Source organism: Medicago truncatula, chromosome 7 (genome assembly GCF_003473485.1).
Source record: "Medicago truncatula cultivar Jemalong A17 chromosome 7, MtrunA17r5.0-ANR, whole genome shotgun sequence".
NCBI lineage: Eukaryota > Viridiplantae > Streptophyta > Magnoliopsida > Fabales > Fabaceae > Medicago > Medicago truncatula.
This window is the reverse complement of record NC_053048.1, coordinates 54,589,986-54,610,810: the sequence shown is the minus strand read 5'-3', so window position 1 is coordinate 54,610,810 and position 20,825 is coordinate 54,589,986. Positions and strand designations below refer to the sequence as shown.

The following is a 20,825-nucleotide window of genomic DNA, read 5'->3' as shown; positions in this document are numbered from 1 at the left end:
ACATTTTTAAGGAGAAGTTAGGTCAAACATAGTATCAATTAATTACTTACTAAAAAAAAGTAATTTTTTTGAATGCATAAAATTGAATGGAATGAGCTTTGGCCAAAAATTGTTGAATGTTACTTTAAAAATTACTTCTCGATAATTTATTTCACAAGCACCTCTTTTTAACTCACGCTGTTTACTTACTAAAAAAAAGTAATTTTTTTGAATGCATAAAATTGAATGGAATGAGCTTTGGCCAAAAGTTGTTGAATGTTACTTTAAAAAAACTACCTCTCGACAATTTATTTCACAAGCACCTCTTTTTAACTCACGCTGGGAACCTTTTCTTTTATTGTTTAATATTATATTTCAATATGTTTTTTTCCTTCCATTTCACTTTTTTTTTGAACCGTTCCATTTAATTTTTTAAGGATGTTCCATTTAATTTTATTATCTTTTTATCGCTTATATATTTAATTTCAATATTGTTTAATCATCACAACTCCACAAATATTTTTATTCACGCTGTCATTAAATGATACCAAATATTTTATTTCCAATTTTTATGTTTTTAACTATTTTTCAATTTTTTGTCCCAAATTCAGTTGTTTCTACATTGCCGTTGTAGGAGAATAAGGTATCGTTTGACCCGGCATTTTTCCAACTTTTCTACATTTTTAAGGAGAAGTTAGGTCAAACACAAACACAATATCAATTAAGTACTTACTACAAAAAGTAATTTTTTTTTAATGCATAAAATTGAATGGAATGAGCTTTGGCCAAAAGTTGTTGAATGTTACTTTAAAAAACTACTTCTCGACAATTTATTTCAAAAGCACATCTTTTCAACTCACACTGGGAACCTTTTCTTTTATTTTTTAATATTATATTTCAATATGATTTTTTCTTCCATTTAATTTTTTTTGGAATCGTTCCATTTAATTATTTTTAAGGAGGTCCCATTTAATTTTATTACCTTTTTTTCAAAGGAATTTTATTATCTTTTTATCACTTATAAATTTAAATTCAATATCGTTTAATCATCACAACCTCACAAATATTTTTATTCACGCTGTCATTTAATGATACCAAATATTTTTATTTTCTTTCTTCAACCTCGCAAATATATACGAACACACATATTAGCGCTTAGAGTAATACTTTATATGTGTCTGTTTTTTTGTTACGCTACTGCGTATAATTTTTTTTGACGTTGCATAATGCGTATGATTATTTTTATTCTTATCTTCAAAAAAGGTCTAGATGCCTAGAAAATTATACTTATATATATATTTTGCACCCTTATATTGTAACAAACTATGCATATCTTTTTCTTATTCGAAAAAACTAAACATATATGTTTCCATGGCACCAATAATGTAACAAATATAATATCATATAATATAAATTCTTATCTTTTTGAAAGACACCAAAATGTACACTAATAAGTAACATTGATAAATCATGATGATTGAATTTTAGCTCATGATAAGGTTTTGACACAATTGTTATTTTAACTTCTGGTACTGTGGTTGAAAAAAAATTGATGTATGTGGGTTATTTTAGTTTTTGTGAGTAATCATAAAGCCATAACAATTTTCATATTTGGTTTATTCTTTCCTATATGATTGAGCCGTACAAAAGTTGATTGGTGAAATTTGTTTTGGTCATATCATTGACGTCCAAAAAGTTGATGATTCAGAAATTTGTGCATTTAAGATCAGGTTGATTTGATGATACAAAAATTGATCACATAGGAATATGTTAGCTTCTTTCGATAACAGAATGAACAAAGGGAATAAAATTAAATGATGTATTATTGTATCTTTATATAGGACTTTCGATGTCAAGGGATTATGACTACATTAAGGATCTAAAAAATGATTTGGACATTTGGAAAATAGGATTTGGAGTGCTGGATTCTTGGATTGTAAATGGTAGTAATGAGAATCAACATATGAAGCTCATTATTTGTGATGCAAAGATTAGATGAGTTGGTTAAGATTTGTTGTAATTTCATTTATGATTTATCAATGTTACTTATTAGTGTACATTTTGATTTATTTACATTTTTTGGTTTCTTTCTCGAATTTAGGGTGATCGAGTTCATGTAATAACTCGGTATAGAGAATTGGAGCATTGAATGACTTTGATCGAGGAAAACAAGACTTATACTTTGTATAATTGTCATGTGTTTGATAATGACATTGTATTTAATCTCTTTAGGGTTGTTTTTGGTTCTGATACAAAGGTGCAGAAGTATGACAAGTTAACTAACGTTCTTACTCATGAATTTCGTTTTAAGTCATTTAAGGAAATTCAAGATGGAAAATTCAAATCTGACATTTTATATGATATAGTTATGTGCTTTAATTTATTTCTTTGTTTTCTCCGATTATAATATTATTATAGATGTAATATTTTTTTTAAGAAATCATCGGGCTTCTTCATGAGATTGTCAAGACAACACCAATTGGGACTAGAAAGAAACCGTGTACGAACATTGTGTTGAAAGATAAAAGGTATTATTTTCTAATTTGTCAACATCAGATGATAGAATTTTGTATAAGTTTGATAATGACCTGAAAGATGTCTTTCCTTATGCAGTGAGAATATAGTTGATGTAACACTATGGGAAAAATACTCCGTAGCTTGATCATTTACCATCTATTTACCTTGAGTTCTTCCATTTTGTAGTCATTGGCAACCCAAATATATGTAACAATTGGTCAGGTTCGAGGCTGCTCATCAACCTACATTATCCGGTTGTTGAGAAGTTTAAGACTTAGTAAGTTTGCATTATGATTTCAAAATATAGTATTAGAGTAACTTATTATTTCACAATCTGATTTGATTGTTTTTTGACCATGTTTCTTGAATTGTTGTCGTGACCTTAACACTTCTCAAGCTCAGAGTCAAAGTATCAGTCATAACTTAAGTTAGAGTTCGGCTTCTTCTCAACGTACTTTGTACAACGATTTTTTCAATCTGCCTCAGGTTAGGCCAATTACTGAATTTATAAACTTAGTCATGGTCTGCTTTTTTTATGCACGAACATGCTTTGAGTTTTTTGATGCACAAGTTAAAAATATATATTGCATTATTCTTTATTTCATGTGCATAATTTGGATTAGGATACATACTTCATCACTATTTGGAAAACAACTAAATTCAATCCTAACCAGTTTGGATGGTATTATAAGAGTTGCACCAAATGTTCGAAGACATCAATGTCAAATGGTGCTAGCTATAGATGCACATGCGGGAGTGATGCTTAATTTCCATTTGTTTCAACAATGTTAATTGGTCAACGGGGTTCATATAATGCACATACATGTATTTATCTAGACTTTATAGGAAGATAATAGGAAGATAAATTAGAAGTCATGATACATTTTCTTTAGCTTAAATCAGTTAAGCTACCTTTATTTTATAAATTATATGTAACTATATTCGCATGCAGAGAAAGTATAAGTGTCGTCTCATTACCGCCGAAAGAGCAAGCTATGAAAAATACTTGGGTGGGCTATGGATCAATTTCTGCAGAGAACGTGTGATGATAGAAGGTGGTAAGCTCATATTTGGTCTCGAAAAGTCACCGAAGAACTTGCACGTTCGAGTTGTTCTAAAGTAGATATTTGCTGCTGAACTATTTGAACTTCTACTATTTTGACGTATCGCTTTGGACTGTAATCGTAAACTATTTTGACTTTGGGATGTCATTTGTTCTTTTCATTTTGTCTGATGTAAATATTGGCAAAAATCTCTTTTTAGTTAGTCTTTGACACTTGGAGTCTCTTTTATAAACCTAACTATTATGTAACGTTAATCTGCACATTATTGGTTCCTTCATTGGTTCAAATTAGTATCATGTTAATTATAATGTTGTTTTCCTAATCTTTTGAACAAAATAGAACATGCCCTTTTTCTACAGCAGATCTTTATAATGCTTTGGAACCAACCCATACATATTTTATGATGAATTATAATGTTCCGTCGTTTTAACATATCTTCTTTCGATTTTTTTTTTTTTTTTTATCAAAAACGTTATTGAACCCGTGCGAAGCACGGGTTTGTAACTAGTTTAATAAAAAAATTCTAATGGAATTAAAAAATTGGAAAAAAAATAAAAAAGCCAAGTCAACATGCCAAATATTCAATTTTATACAGTCAGCGTCCCATGTCAGCTTATGTGCACAGTCAGATTGGTTCAGGGGTGCAAACCAAAAAATCTTCATTTTACAAGGAAGAATCTCCAAGTTTTTTTTTATAGGGGAGTATACCAAAAGACCCCCATATAACAGGGGGGTAAAAGCCTATTAATCTTTTTATTTTTTTATTTTTATCAAAGCACAAAAGATCAATACACCGAGAGGGAGCTTGTACCCTTTATAAAACAAGATTACATAAATGTTTTTCTCGGGAAAGGCAAATGAATGCTATCTCTCCGGAGAAAAGCAGCAAGAAAAGGAGAATAATTACTCCAATATTGAGAAGAAAAAAACAAGGGCAAGCTTTGACCATTTTTGGTCAACGCATCCGCTGTCAAGTTTCTCTCCCTTGAATATGAGTACAAGATGAATTAATCATTCTAGTCATAACCATGCAATTACTCCAACGGATCCTCAAAGGCCAAAGTACAACAAAATTGGAGTTGAAAGCATTAACCAACATCAAATAGTCGGTGTTAATCCACATGTTTGCCAACTACAAAAACTCATTGATCGGTCATCTTGACACAATTATTGAGAAAACAAGTTATCACATAATCGAGATAGGTTCTAAATAAAGTTGAAAATCACAAATATGTTTAATTGAAACAAATAATGATGTCTGGATTACAAGATTATTGTTCAACAAGGAATAAACGTCATTTTGGGGATCATCCAAGTCAACAAATTTAAATGTATTGTTCAAGATGCCGATTCAAATATTCTCATCATCGAGAAGGAAACCATAAGATTTGAATTGACGAGTTTAACGACAATAAGGAAAGATTTGACATTGTTTAATAATTGTCTAGCACGCTTGGTGTTGACCTCAAATTTGTTGTGTAACAAGTAAAAAGTGGTGAATCTAATACATTGAAGAGGAGTAAACTCAAGGAAAAAGTTTCATAGTAATTTTAGAAAAATATATATAAAAAGAAGGTTTCCAAAATCGTAAAAGTAACCTTATTTAAGGAATGATATTAAAAAGGAATGTCTAAATTTGAAAATAAACATATAAATAAGAGGAGTTTGGATCCTATCTTATAAATGAAGATTGCAATTTGGTAAGAGATATAAACAAAACATAAATTGTAGGTTCTACCAACAAGTGGGTTCCATTATCATTAATTATTTACAAATTTTATTGTGTCTTTATATCTTCAAATGGAATAAATGGATGAGATCCAAAATAGAGAGATCTTAACTCAAACGAAAGGACAAAAAGACATAATCGAGCAATATATATATAACGCATTGTTGTCTTCTTTCAATCATACAAATGTCGCGTCAGTACCAATTTGTCCCCACTATATTGAACTATGAATCCCCCAAATGTTTTATTCCTCTCGACCAACCTTTGTAGTTTGATCTTTCTTTTCAAAAAATATTTTGAATAATCTAAGAAAATTAAAATATTGCTTTTAATAACTCATGAAAATCATTAATTTTTGACTATAACGGTCAAAATACATGCAAATGAAGACTTTCTTGCAAAATTAGATGACTTCTTGCAAAATTAGATGACTTCTTTCAATCATACAAATGTCGCGTTAGTACCAATTTGTCCCCACTATCTTGAACTATGAATCCCCCGAATGTTTTATTCCTCTTGATGTAGTTTGATTTTTCTTTTCAAAAAATATTTTGAATAGTCTAAAAAAATTATAATATTGCTTTTAATAATAACTCATGAAAATCATTAATTTTGATTATAATAGTCAAAATACTTGCAAAACTAGGTGACTTCTTCTTCTAGTTGGTTGTTTGCTTGATAATGTCATTAGAAAAACAAGTCAAAAAGTTGGATTTGGTTCTTAATAAAGACGAAGATCATAAGGAGTTAATATGTTGAATTGAAAGAAACAATATTACTTAGATTCCACGATTCACGTTTAGCATTGAAAAAACACTGACTCAGGTAATTAAATTCATTGTTCTGGATGCTAATTATCACATACTTACCATCGAAAAGGAAACCTTATTATCGAATCGATGAGTTGGACAACAACAATGTTTGACAAAGGCTGTCAAGGGTTTGATGACAACCTTAAAGCCAAACTTAACAAATTAAAAATGACAAATCTTAGAGAAACAAATATTATTAAACTCATATAGTAAAAATCTTCACCAATAAAAAAATAATACAAAAACTGCAATAAACTATAAAATTAACCTTATCTCTTCTAGTAATATCCCTCTAACACGTGATCACGTGGAAGCCACCGTTGTAATCAAAGAACTAAAAAGATAAGTAAACTCGTATAGAAAAATGAAATTAAAAACTTATAAAAACGTTAATATTTACCTTATTTATCTTACTTACAACATTTGTATAAAATGTGATCACCATATAACCAATAATTAATTATTCTTTAACGCCATTGCAAGGCCGAAATTGCAAGGCCGGACGTCATGACCCGGGTTCGAACCCGGGATCTCACAGTTGTGTGTGAGTTTATTTTCAGTGGATTACCACTTCATCTAAGACCAAAAAAAAAATAAAATTATTCTTTAACGCATTTTAAAAAAATAAAATAAAATTCTTTAACACATGTTCCATAAAAAAGTTGCACCAAATAACATTAGCTATCAACATCAAAATCTAAAATCTAAAACACATTGAGAAGAAAAAAAAAAAGGTGTAAGAAAATCCAAGTATTTGTTCAAATAAAGTAATATATAAAAGGAGAGAGAAACATGAGAGAGCACCGTGAGACACAAGCCCAGAGATAGAGTGAGAAAGCGAGAGAGAGAGAGAGAGAAGAGAGAGAGTGCGGAATCACGAAAGAGCGCGTTCTTCTTCTTCTTCTTCGTCTTTCCTTTGCTCCTAATTGACAACGGTTCAAAAATTAACCGTTGTCTTTTTGACCTAAAACCCTAATTTGATTTCGATGCATTAACAGATCAAGAAGAACCCTAGAATTGAACAATCGAAATCAATGGCTACGGCGGAGTTAGGGCAACAGACGGTGGAGTTATCCACCCTCGTTACTCGTGCCGCTCAAGATTCATACAATTCGCTTAAAGAGCTTGTTGATAAATGCAGGTCCACCGAATTATCCGATTCCGATAAGAAGATTAGCATGCTCAAATTTCTTACCAAGACTCAGCAACGTATGATCCGTCTCAATGTCCTCTCCAAATGGTGCCAACAGGTCAATTTTTTCATCTCATTTCTATTTTTAATCCCAATGTTATTGAATTTCATCTTTGTTATTGTTTATTGTGTTACTAATTGTTATGTAATGTGTGTGTGTTATGTTATGAATTTATGTATGATATGATGATTGTGTTGGTGGGCTCTTACGAGTCCTGATCTTCTTTTAATAATATTTGTTATTAAAAATTAAAAATAAAATTGTGTTGGTCATGTATGATATGATTATGATAATGATAACATTTAGTGTTAGAGTAAGAGAAAGAGAGTTTGTATATGCGATGATTTGCTAATAATTTGTGGCTTTTCAGGTTCCTTTGATACAGCACTGTCAGCAACTGTCTTCAACTGTTTCGAATCACGACATGTGTTTTACTCAGGCTGCGGATTCGTTGTTTTTCATGCACGAGGGGCTTCAGCAAGCTCGGGCTCCGGTTTATGATGTTCCATCCGCCATTGAAATTCTTCTCACGGGGAGTTACGAGCGTTTGCCAAAGTGTATTGAAGATGTTGGTTCTCAGTATGCTTTGACCGAAGATAAGCAAAAGCCTGCTTTGAAGAAGCTGGACATGCTTGTTCGGTCCAAATTGCTTGAAGTTTCTCTTCCCAAAGAAATTTCTGATATAAAAGTTTCCGATGGCACTGCAATGGTTAGGGTGAATGGAGAGTTTCAGGTTTTATTGACACTTGGGTACCGAGGACACATGTCCTTGTGGAGAATATTGCATTTGGAGCTGCTTGTCGGTGAAAAAAATAAAACTGTGAAACTGGAAGAACTACGGCGACATGTGCTTGGAGATGATCTAGAGAGACGAATGGCAGCGGCCGAAAACCCATTTTCAATATTGTACACAGTTCTTCACGAGCTGTGTGTTGCACTTGTCATGGACACAGTAATAAGGCAAGTGCAATTCCTTCGACAGGGAAGATGGAAAGATGCAATTCGGTTTGAGCTCATATCTGATGGTGGCTCTGGTCATGGGGCAAGTTCAAGTTCTGTGCAGAATCCTGACGGGGAATCTGATTCGTCTGGTCTACGAACTCCGGGGTTAAAAATTATTTACTGGTTAGATTTTGACAAAAATGCTGGTGTGTCTGATTCAGGTGCTTGTCCATTTATAAAAATTGAACCTGGACCAGACCTTCAGATAAAGTGCACCCACAGTATCTTTGTCATAGATCCGTTAGCTGGCAAGGAGGCAGAGTTTTTCTTAGACCAGAATTGTATTGATGTAGAGAGGCTGCTATTAAGAGCTATTTGTTGCAATAGATATACTCGGCTATTAGAAATTAAAACAGAACTGATAAAAAATGTTCAGGTCTTTAGAACAGCAGATGACGTTGTGCTCCAGTCTCATATGGGTGAACCTGATATTGAATATAAGCAGGTTAGATTTATTGAAGAAATTTTAAAGTGGTAATTTGCATTGGGCTTTCTGTTAAACGACTCTTTTGAGGGGTTTTTAATGTCCTTGTTTGTTGTCACAGTTTTAGAGGTTTTACTTCACATTCTTTTCGTTTCATAGAACTCTACTAGAGTTCTAATTCTGAAAGTTCTGATCATTGTTATTTTCTTTCTTGTTTAGCATTATAGCATACTAGCGTTGCAATTACTTTGCTTCATAATTGCTCATGCAGGAAATGTTTGTAGTTTTGTAAACTGTGAATCTGGTATCTTGTATCTGCATTACCAGCCAATGGTTTGGGGTTTACTTTGTTGATATGCACGTGTTTTTCAGTGCAATACTGTTAACCACTTGACCAATAATCTATGCCATGCTAACTGCTGTTGCAATTTTATGTTTTCATTTATGGCACCTTATGGATTTTCTGTGGGTAATCTTATGCATACCTTTATTTAATCTTGATGGGTTTTAAAATTAAGATATGTTCTGTCTGTAGAAGGATAATAAGAGATGCGATAAGGATTCTGAGGGGAACGAGGTACTGCACGTGCGTGCTTATGGCTCTTCTTTTTTTACTCTTGGAATTAGTATCAGGTACCTTATTTCACTCACTTGTTTTTTTTTCCCTAATCTCTTGCATTTTAATCTAGGCATTTTCAAACCAATTTCCCTGTTTTTTATTCAGGAATGGCCGATTCCTTCTTCAATCATCACAAAATATAGTTGTTTCTTCTGCCTTGTTAGAATGTGAAGAAGCTTTAAATCAGGGATCTATTACTGCAGCTGAAGTCTTCCTAAGCTTGAGAAGCAAAAGTATGTTGCACTTATTTGCATCTATTGGAAGGGTTTTGGGCCTTGAGGTACATTTTCTTGTTACTCTCTCCATTTGTGTTTCAAAGAAAAATCTCTAAATCAGTTTGGACTGTCTTTTAGCTTACTTTTATTCAGATCACCAGCTTCCCTAAGATTTATGGATTATGGGCCACCCTTGCAGGTTTATGAGCATGGATTGAACACAGTCAAAACACCCAAAACCTTGTCGAATGGTTCAACTGTGCTGATGATGGGATTTCCAGACTGTGGAAGCTCTTACTTCCTGCTTATGCAACTTGATAAAAATTTTAAACCCTTGTTTAAGTTGTTAGAGACTGAACCAGATCCATCTGGAAAAGACAAAATATTTGGTGACCTTAATCAGGTGCTGCGGTTCAAGAAAATTGATATAGCACAGATGCAGGTGCTTGAAGATGAAATGAATTTAAGCCTGGTGGACTGGGCAAAGTTGCATTCCATTTTGCCCAATGCTGCCTGTCCAAATCAAATGTCTGGGCATGGGCTCTATTCTGATACCCGCCTTCAGAATTCCATGCACACTGCTAGAGGCCATCATCCGTCAGGTTTTTCATCACTGGTTGACGATGTTTTTGGACTTGAGAAAGGGTCTTCTGCGCCACCATTCCCTGTTCAAAATATTTCTTCACCGTTGAATTCATCACTTCCTTCTCATTATGGTTCTCTCCCAATAAACAGTCAGAGTTTAAAGGCTGGAAATATCCACTATAATAGTTCCCTGTTCTCATCAGGCAATGTGAAGGGTCCAGTTCAATCCAGTTCTGTTGGCTCAGTTCCTACTGGACATGGAAGGAGCGCTGTTGGGAAAAAGCTATCTGCCTCAAAGTCTGAACAGGATTTGGCTTCTGTTAAATCTCCGCATTCAGTTGACATTAGTTCCTCTACTCCAATGGATGAAGACACTGCTAATGATGCTTTATCTGGAAGTCGTTCATCTCTATTATCTCCTTCCTGGCCGATTAACTCTCGAATGTCCGCACCTAGTTCCAGACCTAACGGATCTAGTTCATGTGCCACAACTCTCGTATGTAAGATACTTTCTTTGTGTATTCATCTAGTATACTCATGCTGTTAAATTTTTCTACCTTTCTTTAAACCATATATGACTCTAGCAAATTGAATGTTTACAGCCCAGGGACTGGACACAGTTAACTTTAGCACTAGCGAAGATGTTATCTCCGAACAAGATAAAAAATCTCGTAAGCGAACGGCATCAGATATGTTAAATTTGATTCCATCTCTTCAAGAGTTTGTCAAAAATCAAGGAATCTGCAAGAGAAGAAAGATTTTAGATGCATGTAGCTCTCAATTGGCTTTGCCACAAAGCAGTATAACCCCAGAAATAATTCCCAAAGCTGAAGGGTGCAGTTATGGAAGTTTAATTGCAGAAGCAAATAAGGGAAATGCTCCTTCTAGCATTTATGTAGCGGCTCTTCTTCATGTGGTCAGGCATAGTTCACTATGCATTAAACATGCTAGGTTAACCAGCCAGATGGATGCATTAGAGATATCGTATGTTGAAGAAGTGGGTTTACGAAGGGTATCCTCTAACATTTGGTTTCGACTTCCATTTGCCAGAGGTGATTCATGGCAACATATATTTTTGCGGCTTGGCAGACCTGGTTGTATGTATTGGGATGTTAAAATCGATGATCAGCATTTCAGGGATTTATGGGAGCTTCAGAAAGGTAGTAGTAACACATCATGGGGTTCTGGTGTTCGAATTGCTAATACATCTGATATAGATTCACATATACATTATGATCCAGATGGTGTTGTTTTGAGTTATCAATCTGTTGAGAAAGATAGCATAAAGAAATTAGTGGCTGATATCCAAAGGCTTGCCAATGCTAGAACATTTTCCATTGGCATGCGGAAATTGCTTGGCATACGAGCAGATGAGAAGTCAGAAGAGTTCCTTACAAATTCTGATGTCAAAATATCCGGTGTCAAGACTGCTTCAGATACTGCTGACAAACTACAGATGAGAAGGGCATTTAGAATTGAGGCAGTTGGACTGATGAGCTTGTGGTTTAGCTTTGGTTCAGGTGTTCTTGCTCGTTTTGTTGTTGAGTGGGAATCCGGTAAAGAGGGTTGCACAATGCATGTATCTCCTGATCAACTTTGGCCTCATACCAAGGTTTGTTAATTTTGCTTCAACTGATTGCTATTTGATTGCTGCTGTCCCTAGTTTCCCCCAAAAAAATTGTATTCCTTGTGCCAGTAATAGATACTCATATTCTTCTATCATGCTTCAGATTATGTTAAATTATAAGAGTTTATGAATGCCACAATAATCCGTCATGATTGTTTCTTCCCTCCCAACCCACTCTACCCCATTTTTCTTGTGTTAACCCCCCTTTCACCAGATTCAATTTCCACGATCCTTCAAGGTATTGTTCTCCTTTGACTGTACCCATTTCATGCTTACTCTGCTTATTTATACTACCCTAACTACCATGGAAAATGTTCACCTGTTGACCTGTTTATGCATCATAAACTAGAATGTGCAGTACATCAGTTTTTTATGGTTATGTTGGCTGATATCAGCTTGATGCAATTTTATTTGTGATATTTCAGTGGTAAATGGTAATAAGTTATATAGTAATAAGAAACCAGTCACTTTATGGAAAGCTGTCTTTTGTATATAATAGGTTTATGAATTATTGTCCAATGTGATTCCCGACCAATCCCAAAAAAATCCCAGGCCTATATATTTACTACATTGCTTGTATTCTGTACAGTTTTTAGAAGACTTCATAAATGGAGCTGAAGTTTCATCGCTTCTGGATTGCATTCGTCTGACTGCAGGGCCATTGCATGCTCTCGCAGCGGCAACCAGGCCAGCACGAGCTGGTCCTGTTCCGGGCGTCGCAGCCATTATATCTTCTTTCCCCAAACAGACCGGTTATACATCATCACAAGGACTTCTTCTTGGTAGTTCAACTTCAGCCACTAATGTTGGTCAGCCTGCTTCTGGTCTTGGAGCAAATACTTCCGTTTCTAATGCTAGTGGTATCTCTAACCAAAATCTTTCAATGTTAGCTGCTGCTGGCCGTACTGGCCCAGGCATTGTTCCAAGTTCACTTTTGCCCTTTGATGTCTCTGTCGTGCTCCGTGGTCCTTACTGGATACGAATTATGTACCGGAAACAGTTTGCAGTTGATATGCGTTGCTTTGCAGGAGATCAGGTGTGGTTGCAACCTGCCACACCTCCTAAAGAGGGCCGTCCTTCTGGAGGATCATTACCATGCCCCCAGTTTCGGCCTTTTATCATGGAACATGTGGCCCAGGAATTGAATGGATTGGATCCTAGTTTTACAGGACAACAGGCAGGTGGGCTAACCAGTTCAAACAGTCCAAACCCAAATTCAGGGACCCAGTCAATGGCTGCAAACGGGAACAGAATAAACTCTGCTGCAATGTCTAGGACAGGAAACCAAGTAGCTAGTTTAAACCGTATGGGAAACGCTTTAGCAGGCTCTTCAAACTTAGCTTTGATGACATCAGCTGTACCTCTTCGAAGGCCACCTGGAACAGTTGTCCCGGCACATGTCAGAGGTGAGTTGAACACAGCCATTATCGGCCTCGGTGACGACGGAGGATATGGAGGTGGTTGGGTTCCTCTTGTTGCCCTCAAAAAGGTTTTGAGAGGCATTCTCAAGTATCTTGGAGTGCTATGGCTATTTGCCCAGTTACCAGATCTTTTGAAAGAGATCCTAGGATCCATCTTGAAGGACAATGAAGGTGCCCTTTTGAACTTGGACCCTGAGCAGCCTGCATTGCGTTTTTTTGTTGGGTAAGTCCTTTTTTTTGTTAACTTTAGTTTGAACATGATACATCAAATTAACTTTTCCATGTCAATGGTTGTTCATATTGATACTTTATGACTTATAAAGTTTTAGTTGGCCAAAAATAATAATTTTGATCCTTTATTATTTGTACAAGTTCGATCTTGTCCCCTTAGTTTTGATTACAACATGTCCAGTTTTCAGTTGATTCAGCATCCCTCTTGCCTACCAATTATTTATTAAGAGTGTCTGTCTTTTCATCTTTCTGCAGGGGATATGTATTTGCTGTTAGTGTCCACAGAGTTCAGCTTCTTCTGCAGGTGTTAAGTGTAAAACGCTTTCACCACCAACAGCAGCAGCAGCAACAAAATTCCAATCCTGCACCAGAGGAACTCAGTCCATCTGAAATAAGTGAAATATGCGACTACTTCAGCCGTCGGGTGGCATCTGAGCCCTATGATGCTTCACGTGTTGCTTCGTTCATAACCATGCTCACCTTACCCATACCAGTTTTGAGAGAATTCTTGAAACTAATTGCTTGGAAGAAGGGATTATCTCAGGCACAAGTTGGAGATGTTGTTTCAGCTCAAAAACCGCGAATTGAATTATGTCTTGAAAATCATGCTGGGTTGAACGCGGACGAGAATTCAGAGAGCTCATCTGCATTTAGAAGCAACATCCATTATGATCGTCTGCATAATTCTGTTGATTTTGCACTTACTGTTGTTCTTGATTCTGCTCACATCCCGCACGTCAATGCTGCTGGTGGTGCTGCCTGGCTGCCTTACTGTGTTTCAGTAAGGTTGAGATATTCATTTGGTGAAAGTCTTAATGTATCCTTTCTTGGCATGAGTGGTAGCCATGGTGGTAGGGCATGTTGGTCGCGTGTTGATGATTGGGAGAAGTGCAAACAGAGGGTGGCACGGACAGTAGAGGTTAGTGCGAGCTCAGCAGCCGATGTAAGTCAAGGTAGGTTGAAACTAGTTGCAGATAGTGTGCAAAGAAATTTGCATATGTGCATTCAAGGGCTTAGAGATGGGAGTGGAGCCACAGCCAGCTCTGGAGCAACATGATTTTGTTATTTTTGGCAGAGGTTATATCTCTTTATATTTATGTTGGGTTAGTGCGGTCAATATACATAGTTTAGTATGGTATGGAAACCATGCCATGCTCTGTTAAGCAAAGCATGGCCTTTGCTGTAATAATGGAGTAGAAGCACTGGTGATTACAAATGATTTTGATAGAACTCGTAAGATTGGCATTTGAAATTCGAGCTTAGATTTGAGAGCACCAATTTTAGATTACTGACATTTAAAATGAGCATTTGACGGTTCTCAGATCATAAGATTCGACATAGGTTGTACAATATTTTGCTGTAGTGTAGCATGTAAGTTTTAACTTCTGGTTGGTGGATTTTATTGTTGTTATAATGTTGGTGGATTTTCATGTACATATGACATCTCAAATGAATAGATTAGTTAAAGCAATTTGTTATGCTCGACTTCTATACTCAAACTTGCTCTTGCAAGCTGTTGAAAGATTTGGTGCACATTTATTTAATTTTAAATCCATCTGGCCTGTGACCGTGCCATTGTTTAACACATGGAACAGAAAAATTGTAGTATACCCACACATATACTACTGGCCATGTCTTCAATTGTGTATCGTGGTTCTAGCCATCAACCAGCTGTGTGTCACCAGTGGAAATGTTTTTCTATTTTTTTTCTAAAAAAAAATTGTTATACTTACTTGTTTAGTAAGAAGAAAGAACCTTTACTCTCATTGAAGGAACATCAAACCATTATCGCCTGTTTATTTCCATTATCGCCTGTCTATTTGTCACTCCCTCCACCCAACAAAAAAAAAAAATAGTTCGATTTTTTCCTTAAATAAATGCTTGTAAGATGCATTTTCATGTTAAAATTCAATAGCAATATGACCTGTTTATTATGGATTAAAATAAAAGTAATTCTGATATAAATAATTTGGCGATTATTCTTTAGAAACTTGATATAAACAAACCATAATTGGAAAAGTATTCAAATTAAAAATCATGCATAGTAAAATAGTGTTTCCTTGTATATCACAACCAACCACCGTTAGGTTAAATTGCAACAAAGACCTTTTTTCTAAATTAAACCTCCACATAGTAGAAATTGCAACAAAGACCATTTTCTTCTTTTCATTAGCTACATACAGTTCTACACTATCAAGTTTTTTGGCGTCTTCCCCATTAATAATAATAGTATTCTGTATCGCTACGAAATTGCCTGTAGTAGAAGTCGCTTAACGAGTGCCTCATCAAATTCACATTGCAAGCATGTGCTTCAAAGACAAGAACCATGGTTGTTGATGTAAAAATTAATTTAAAAGCATTTTATATAACTGCACACTATTCAGATTTAAACTTTCCTTCTAAAAGCACAAGTTTAAACTTAGATTTTTTTATTTTATCACTTCTTCCAATTCATCCTTCCTTTCCAAACCACATCCATGAGGCTAAGATAAGTTTAATAACACTACTGCTGTCAATCGTTTTTGTTCTCCTAAAAATACATTTAAAGCTTCGTCGTGACTGAATTGGTGAAAAGAATATTGATATAAATTAACAGATATTTGTTAAAGAAGAATGTTTTTTTGAATATATATTGTCATGGTGAAAATTTGATACCTACTCATCATATCACATCTATTACAAATGTCATACACTCTCCTTAGAACTAGACACCTCAGTATCTTGCTTCTTCTCTTCGCTAACAGCAATTGATTTTTCAGATGGCTCCCCTCCTGAGGAACCTGGTTCCTTTTTAAGCTCAGACTCAAACTCCTTTGCTGCCTACATGATTTACAAAATATATTAAATAACCATATAAGCAATGAGGAAAGTATTTGAAAGTTTGTAGATGACAAGTTGACAACATAGCATTAACAGAGTCACATAAAAGTCAACGCCAGAATCCAAATTATTTGGCTGCTTGAGTGCATGGCGAATTCCAAATTCTCCATGAGTCAAGAGCGTTGAAACACCAAATTCTCTTCTTTTTATATAAAGATCCTTTCCACGTTTTAGAAGCTATTAGTTTTTTGAAAGAATTGCTTAATTTCTTCCTCCCTTCTTTGCTTGTTTATTTTACTTTTACAACAAGGGGGAATAGTAAAACAGCATGCCTGGAACAATCCAATGAGAGTTATATGAGCCAAACAAGTGCCTCTGCCTCCAATATAGTTTATGGGGCCATTTGATTGAAAACTATTTTCTGCTTTTATTCTCTATTTATACTAAAACGTCACTTTTTTTTTGGTATTGAAACCAAATAAGTTTGTACGTAAATCTTTGAAAACATGATATACGGCGAAAATAAGATTGACATTTTGATAGTCAAAATCAAGAAATTAAATTCCCAAACCTAATATAAGCTTTTCAAGTTAAATTTGAACGACTGGATCGGTAGAATCCTGAGATGCTACTTAAGGGAAATGAAATATCAAACTAATCTTATAATAACAACTAATTTTAAAGAGCAGCTTCTAATATAAATTATCATTAGATTCAACATCTCAATAATTGCAGAAACTATTTAACTTATTCACAGTATAAGCTCACAATGACTATTTTGTATGTGCAGAACCATAAACTTTATTTTAATTAGGAAGCTCTAATGAACTAGAAGCTAATCTACATTAGGCCTTTGTTTTCCCCTTGTATTTCTCAATAAAGTTCATGAGAAACAGAGGCAGGAGGAAGCTAGCTAAAGAAGTAAGCAGAAAAGGTGTTTTCGAGGGAGATTATACGGTACACACATTCGTTACAGACATTAAAGTTTTTGAATTATATGTTTTTCATGCTTGAATTTCTTATCAGGAAGAGAAACAACACCAAGCAAAATGATAAATGTTTCTCATTAGGAAATACAAATACACAAATATCCGCAAAGAAAACACATTTTTCATATCTAAGCTCTAATGCAATAAGTTTGTTTGGTCCTACTCTTAAAACATCTTATATGTAGTCTTCTTTGGCCGTAAGGCCTAATTCAAATGGCAATGTAGATATTGCTTGGCTGGACACTTTCACTCGGGTTCAAACCCATGACTTTCCAATTGTGTGCGAGTTTCAAATGGTATTCGCCACTTTGTCTACAGACAACAGAAAAGAAGCAGTCTAGTTTTGCTTATTAATGAAATCGTTTTGCCTTTCGCCCTATTTAGATAAACAACTTAATTATATGCTTATAATATAAACACTAATCATATAAGTGCTTATGAATAAGTTATTTCTACAACAAAAATAAAATAAAATAAAGTAAAACTATGTTTTTTATACAAACTATAAGCTGTTTTCATAAGTTATTTTGGAGAACTTATGAAAATGAGCCGAAAACAACTTATGAACATGTCAAAAGCTCTACGAATCAGTTTCAGATGTGTTTATGCCCGTAGATAATAAGCTCGTAAATTTAATTTGAAGGAATAAGAAGAAAGAAAGAAAGGGAATGAACCTGTTGAAAGCTTTTGACAGTTTTACCGATACTGCGACCAACTTCAGGCAATTTCTTAGGACCAAAAACGATGGCAGCAACACCAGCAATAACAACGAGTTCAGGTACACCTAATCCGAAAAGTGCGTTGCAAGTGAAACCATTATTGTTTATTCTTCTTCTTCGTGGAGGATTAATAGAAACCCTTGAAATGGAACAAAGAGATGAAGAAGAAGAGAAAGCGAGGTGTTGTTGTGTTGCTGCAATTGGGGTTGGAATTGAAATTGAAATTGAAGAACAAAACGAAACGCAGTTCATCATCGCTATCTCTTCTATCTTGTGCCTCTGGGTTTAGAGTTTCCTTTTTTTTTTGCTTAAATATGCATTTATCTCTCTAATTATAGGCCATTATCCACTTACTAATCCTCCCATTTTCTCCCTGTAAAAATTAACCATTTAAAATTTTGTTCCTCTCCTCGGTTAATCACTTCCACATTAAATTAGCAAAATGACATGGAAATGGACAAAAATACCCTCATAATATTGTTATAGTATTGTTGTTACAGCGCACCATCACCGTCCCATTTAACTCGCTAGCCCATGATTCTTCTCACACACCCCATCAATTTTTCACTGTTTTCATCGCTTTCTTCTTCCTTCATTTTTCTGTCTTCACTAGTTCATAATGAAAGTGAACGTTTCATTTCAACGCTGATTTCGAATTGAATTGCAGATTCGATAACCCTTTTGGATTTTCTTTCTTCTAAAGCAAAAAAGTTGGAGTTATGGTGAAGGGAGAAGAAGAAAGTTGAAGGGGGTGTGAAAAGAACAAAGAGGTGTTGTTCTTGCGGTGAAAGTCCATCGGTGATAGCAAAAACAACGCAAACAAGAACAACAAAAACAACGCACACAAGGACCCTTACACGTGGAATCCATGTTCCGGTGACTTAGCTTTGCTCCGACGAAGCTCCGGTAACGTTTTTTTTTCGTTTTTCTTTTCGATTCTGTTTGTTCTCTGCTAGTGGGTTTGGTTCTCCCTCTTGATTCAAATATTTTGTGGTTTTTCGAAGCTGTTGGCTTCGGTTCTGCCTTGTTTCGGTGAAACTTCGTCGTCGACCCTTTTTCTAGATCCACTCTGCTTGTGGTTTTGTTTTTCCTTTGATTTCTGGAAGATCGAAGCTTTTCAGGGTGTTTGGTTTGAGGTTGGGTCGTTCAGTTCGAAGTTTTTCTGGTTTGAGGTTGGTTCCCTTCAAAGAAGGGAAAATAAAATTTTGCAGAAAAAATGTGAAGCTTGAAGAAGAAGGATGATGAGGGTATTTTTATCCATTCCCATGACATTTTGCTAATTTGATGACGTGACAGTGATTAATCGGGAAGAGGGACGAAATTTTAAATGGTTAATTTTTACAGGGGCAAAATGGGAGGATTAGTAAACTCAGGGATGAAAAATCAAATAGCCTATAATTAAAGAGATGAAATGCATATTTAAGCCTTTTTGTTTTTATTATTTACTCCCTCCGTCCCATAATATAAGAAAAAAAACACATTTTCTTTGTCCCAAAATATAAGCAAAAAAGACAAACTTTTATGTTTTTCAAGATTTTTTTTTTTTGTCTTAGATGAAGTGGTAAACCACTGAAATTAAACTCACATACAACTGTGAGGTTCCGGGTTCGAACCCGGGTCATGACGTGCGACCTTGTAATTTCGGCATTTACCAGTTGAGTTAGGACTTCTAGACCAAGATTTTTTTTGTTTATTCTCATAGAATTAAATGCAAATTACATTTAATTTTCTTTCTCTTTCATTTTTTCCATAATTAATAGCCAATGAAAATTGTTTTTACATCTTCCTATAAATTTTTTTTAAAAAAAAAAACACAAAAAACTATACTCCAAATGATTTTTTTCCTTTATAATTTGAGATGGAGCGAGTATTTAATTTAATTTGGTTGGTCCATTACCCGATTACGGCCTCTGTATAGTTTACCCAATCTTTCTCCACTCCCCTCTATGAATTTAGAGACATTTGAAAAAATTTAATTTATTTGATACTTATAAACTTTAATTTAATCTTTCTAATATTATGAACATTTTTGCAAATAAACCAATTTTTTATGTCATGAAAACAATTTATTCTTCTCTATTATGCAACAAATATAAGAAAATCGCTTTTTTCCTCTCTTATATTATAGATATAGGAAAATAATTTATTAGTATAGTTAATTTTTTTAGTAGATTTTTTTTATTTATTTAATCACTGCGCACTAAAATTGTAACAATAATTTATTTTTTTTGTTGATAAATTGAAACAATTTTTTTTATATAGATTTTTTTTACCGAACATATTTGGATATCCCACATGAGTCCAATTACAACCAAATAAGATACTCCCGTTAGTTACATTTATAAGCAAAAATTAAATTTTTAAGTACATTGAATAACTAACTATTGTATCTTATCTATAAATGTGATCAAATACATTAGCTATTTAATGAATCCAAAATTTTGTTTTTTTGTTTATAAATGCGACTGGATGGAGTATGTGCCTAGCTACCATGTGTCAGTGTGACACTTACATATTACTTTTTTTTTTTTTTTAAGGAACTTACATATTACTTGGTAAGTAAGTAATTTACGTATCCTTCATGGGGAAGCAAAGGGGTTGGAGGATGACGTGGTAGAAGTGGGTAAGTCTATCGGTGTACGGTGTAAAAATAGTTTTCAGGCACTATCTAGAGGAAGTGTGCGTGGAGGTATCGTAGATGGTGGGGAGGCGAGGGGGTTAGAGGTGAGGAAGGTGACAGAGGTTTAGGGTGTGTGGGGCTGGTGTGGGGTGTTTTGGTGTGGGAGGAAGTTATGAAGATTATTTCTTTAAATATTAGGGGCTTAGGGGCGGTTGAGAAGAGGAGGGAGATTCGGAGGTTGGTGTCAGAGAGAAAACCG

General features: G+C 34.7%; 2 protein-coding genes across 3 annotated transcripts; one reads left to right on the top strand and one right to left on the bottom strand.

Annotated features, from left to right (window-relative positions):
• The first annotated feature begins 6,897 nt into the window (after positions 1–6,897).
• On the top strand, positions 6,898–14,911 carry LOC25499680 (mediator of RNA polymerase II transcription subunit 14). 2 transcript variants are annotated; one of them, XM_024770609.2, is made up of 8 exons: positions 6,898–7,351; positions 7,665–8,741; positions 9,259–9,353; positions 9,445–9,619; positions 9,754–10,639; positions 10,742–11,751; positions 12,356–13,410; positions 13,674–14,911. In XM_024770609.2, the coding sequence occupies exons 1-8, from the start codon at positions 7,136–7,138 to the stop codon at positions 14,473–14,475; spliced, it is 5,316 nt and encodes a 1,771-aa protein (XP_024626377.1). In that variant the 5' UTR covers positions 6,898–7,135; the 3' UTR covers positions 14,476–14,911. The 2 variants fall into 2 exon arrangements, with proteins under 2 accessions (XP_024626377.1, XP_013450527.1); XM_013595073.3 differs by having other exon boundaries at positions 9,256–9,353.
• Positions 14,912–15,978: 1,067 nt separating this feature from the next.
• On the bottom strand, positions 15,979–18,263 carry LOC25499679 (sec-independent protein translocase protein TATA, chloroplastic). Its single transcript, XM_013595071.3, has 2 exons — positions 17,902–18,263; positions 15,979–16,238 (listed from the first exon to the last, which is right to left on the bottom strand). Exons 1-2 carry the CDS (start codon positions 18,199–18,201, stop codon positions 16,104–16,106), a joined length of 435 nt encoding a protein of 144 aa, XP_013450525.1. The 5' UTR covers positions 18,202–18,263; the 3' UTR covers positions 15,979–16,103.
• Positions 18,264–20,825: the final 2,562 nt, after the last annotated feature.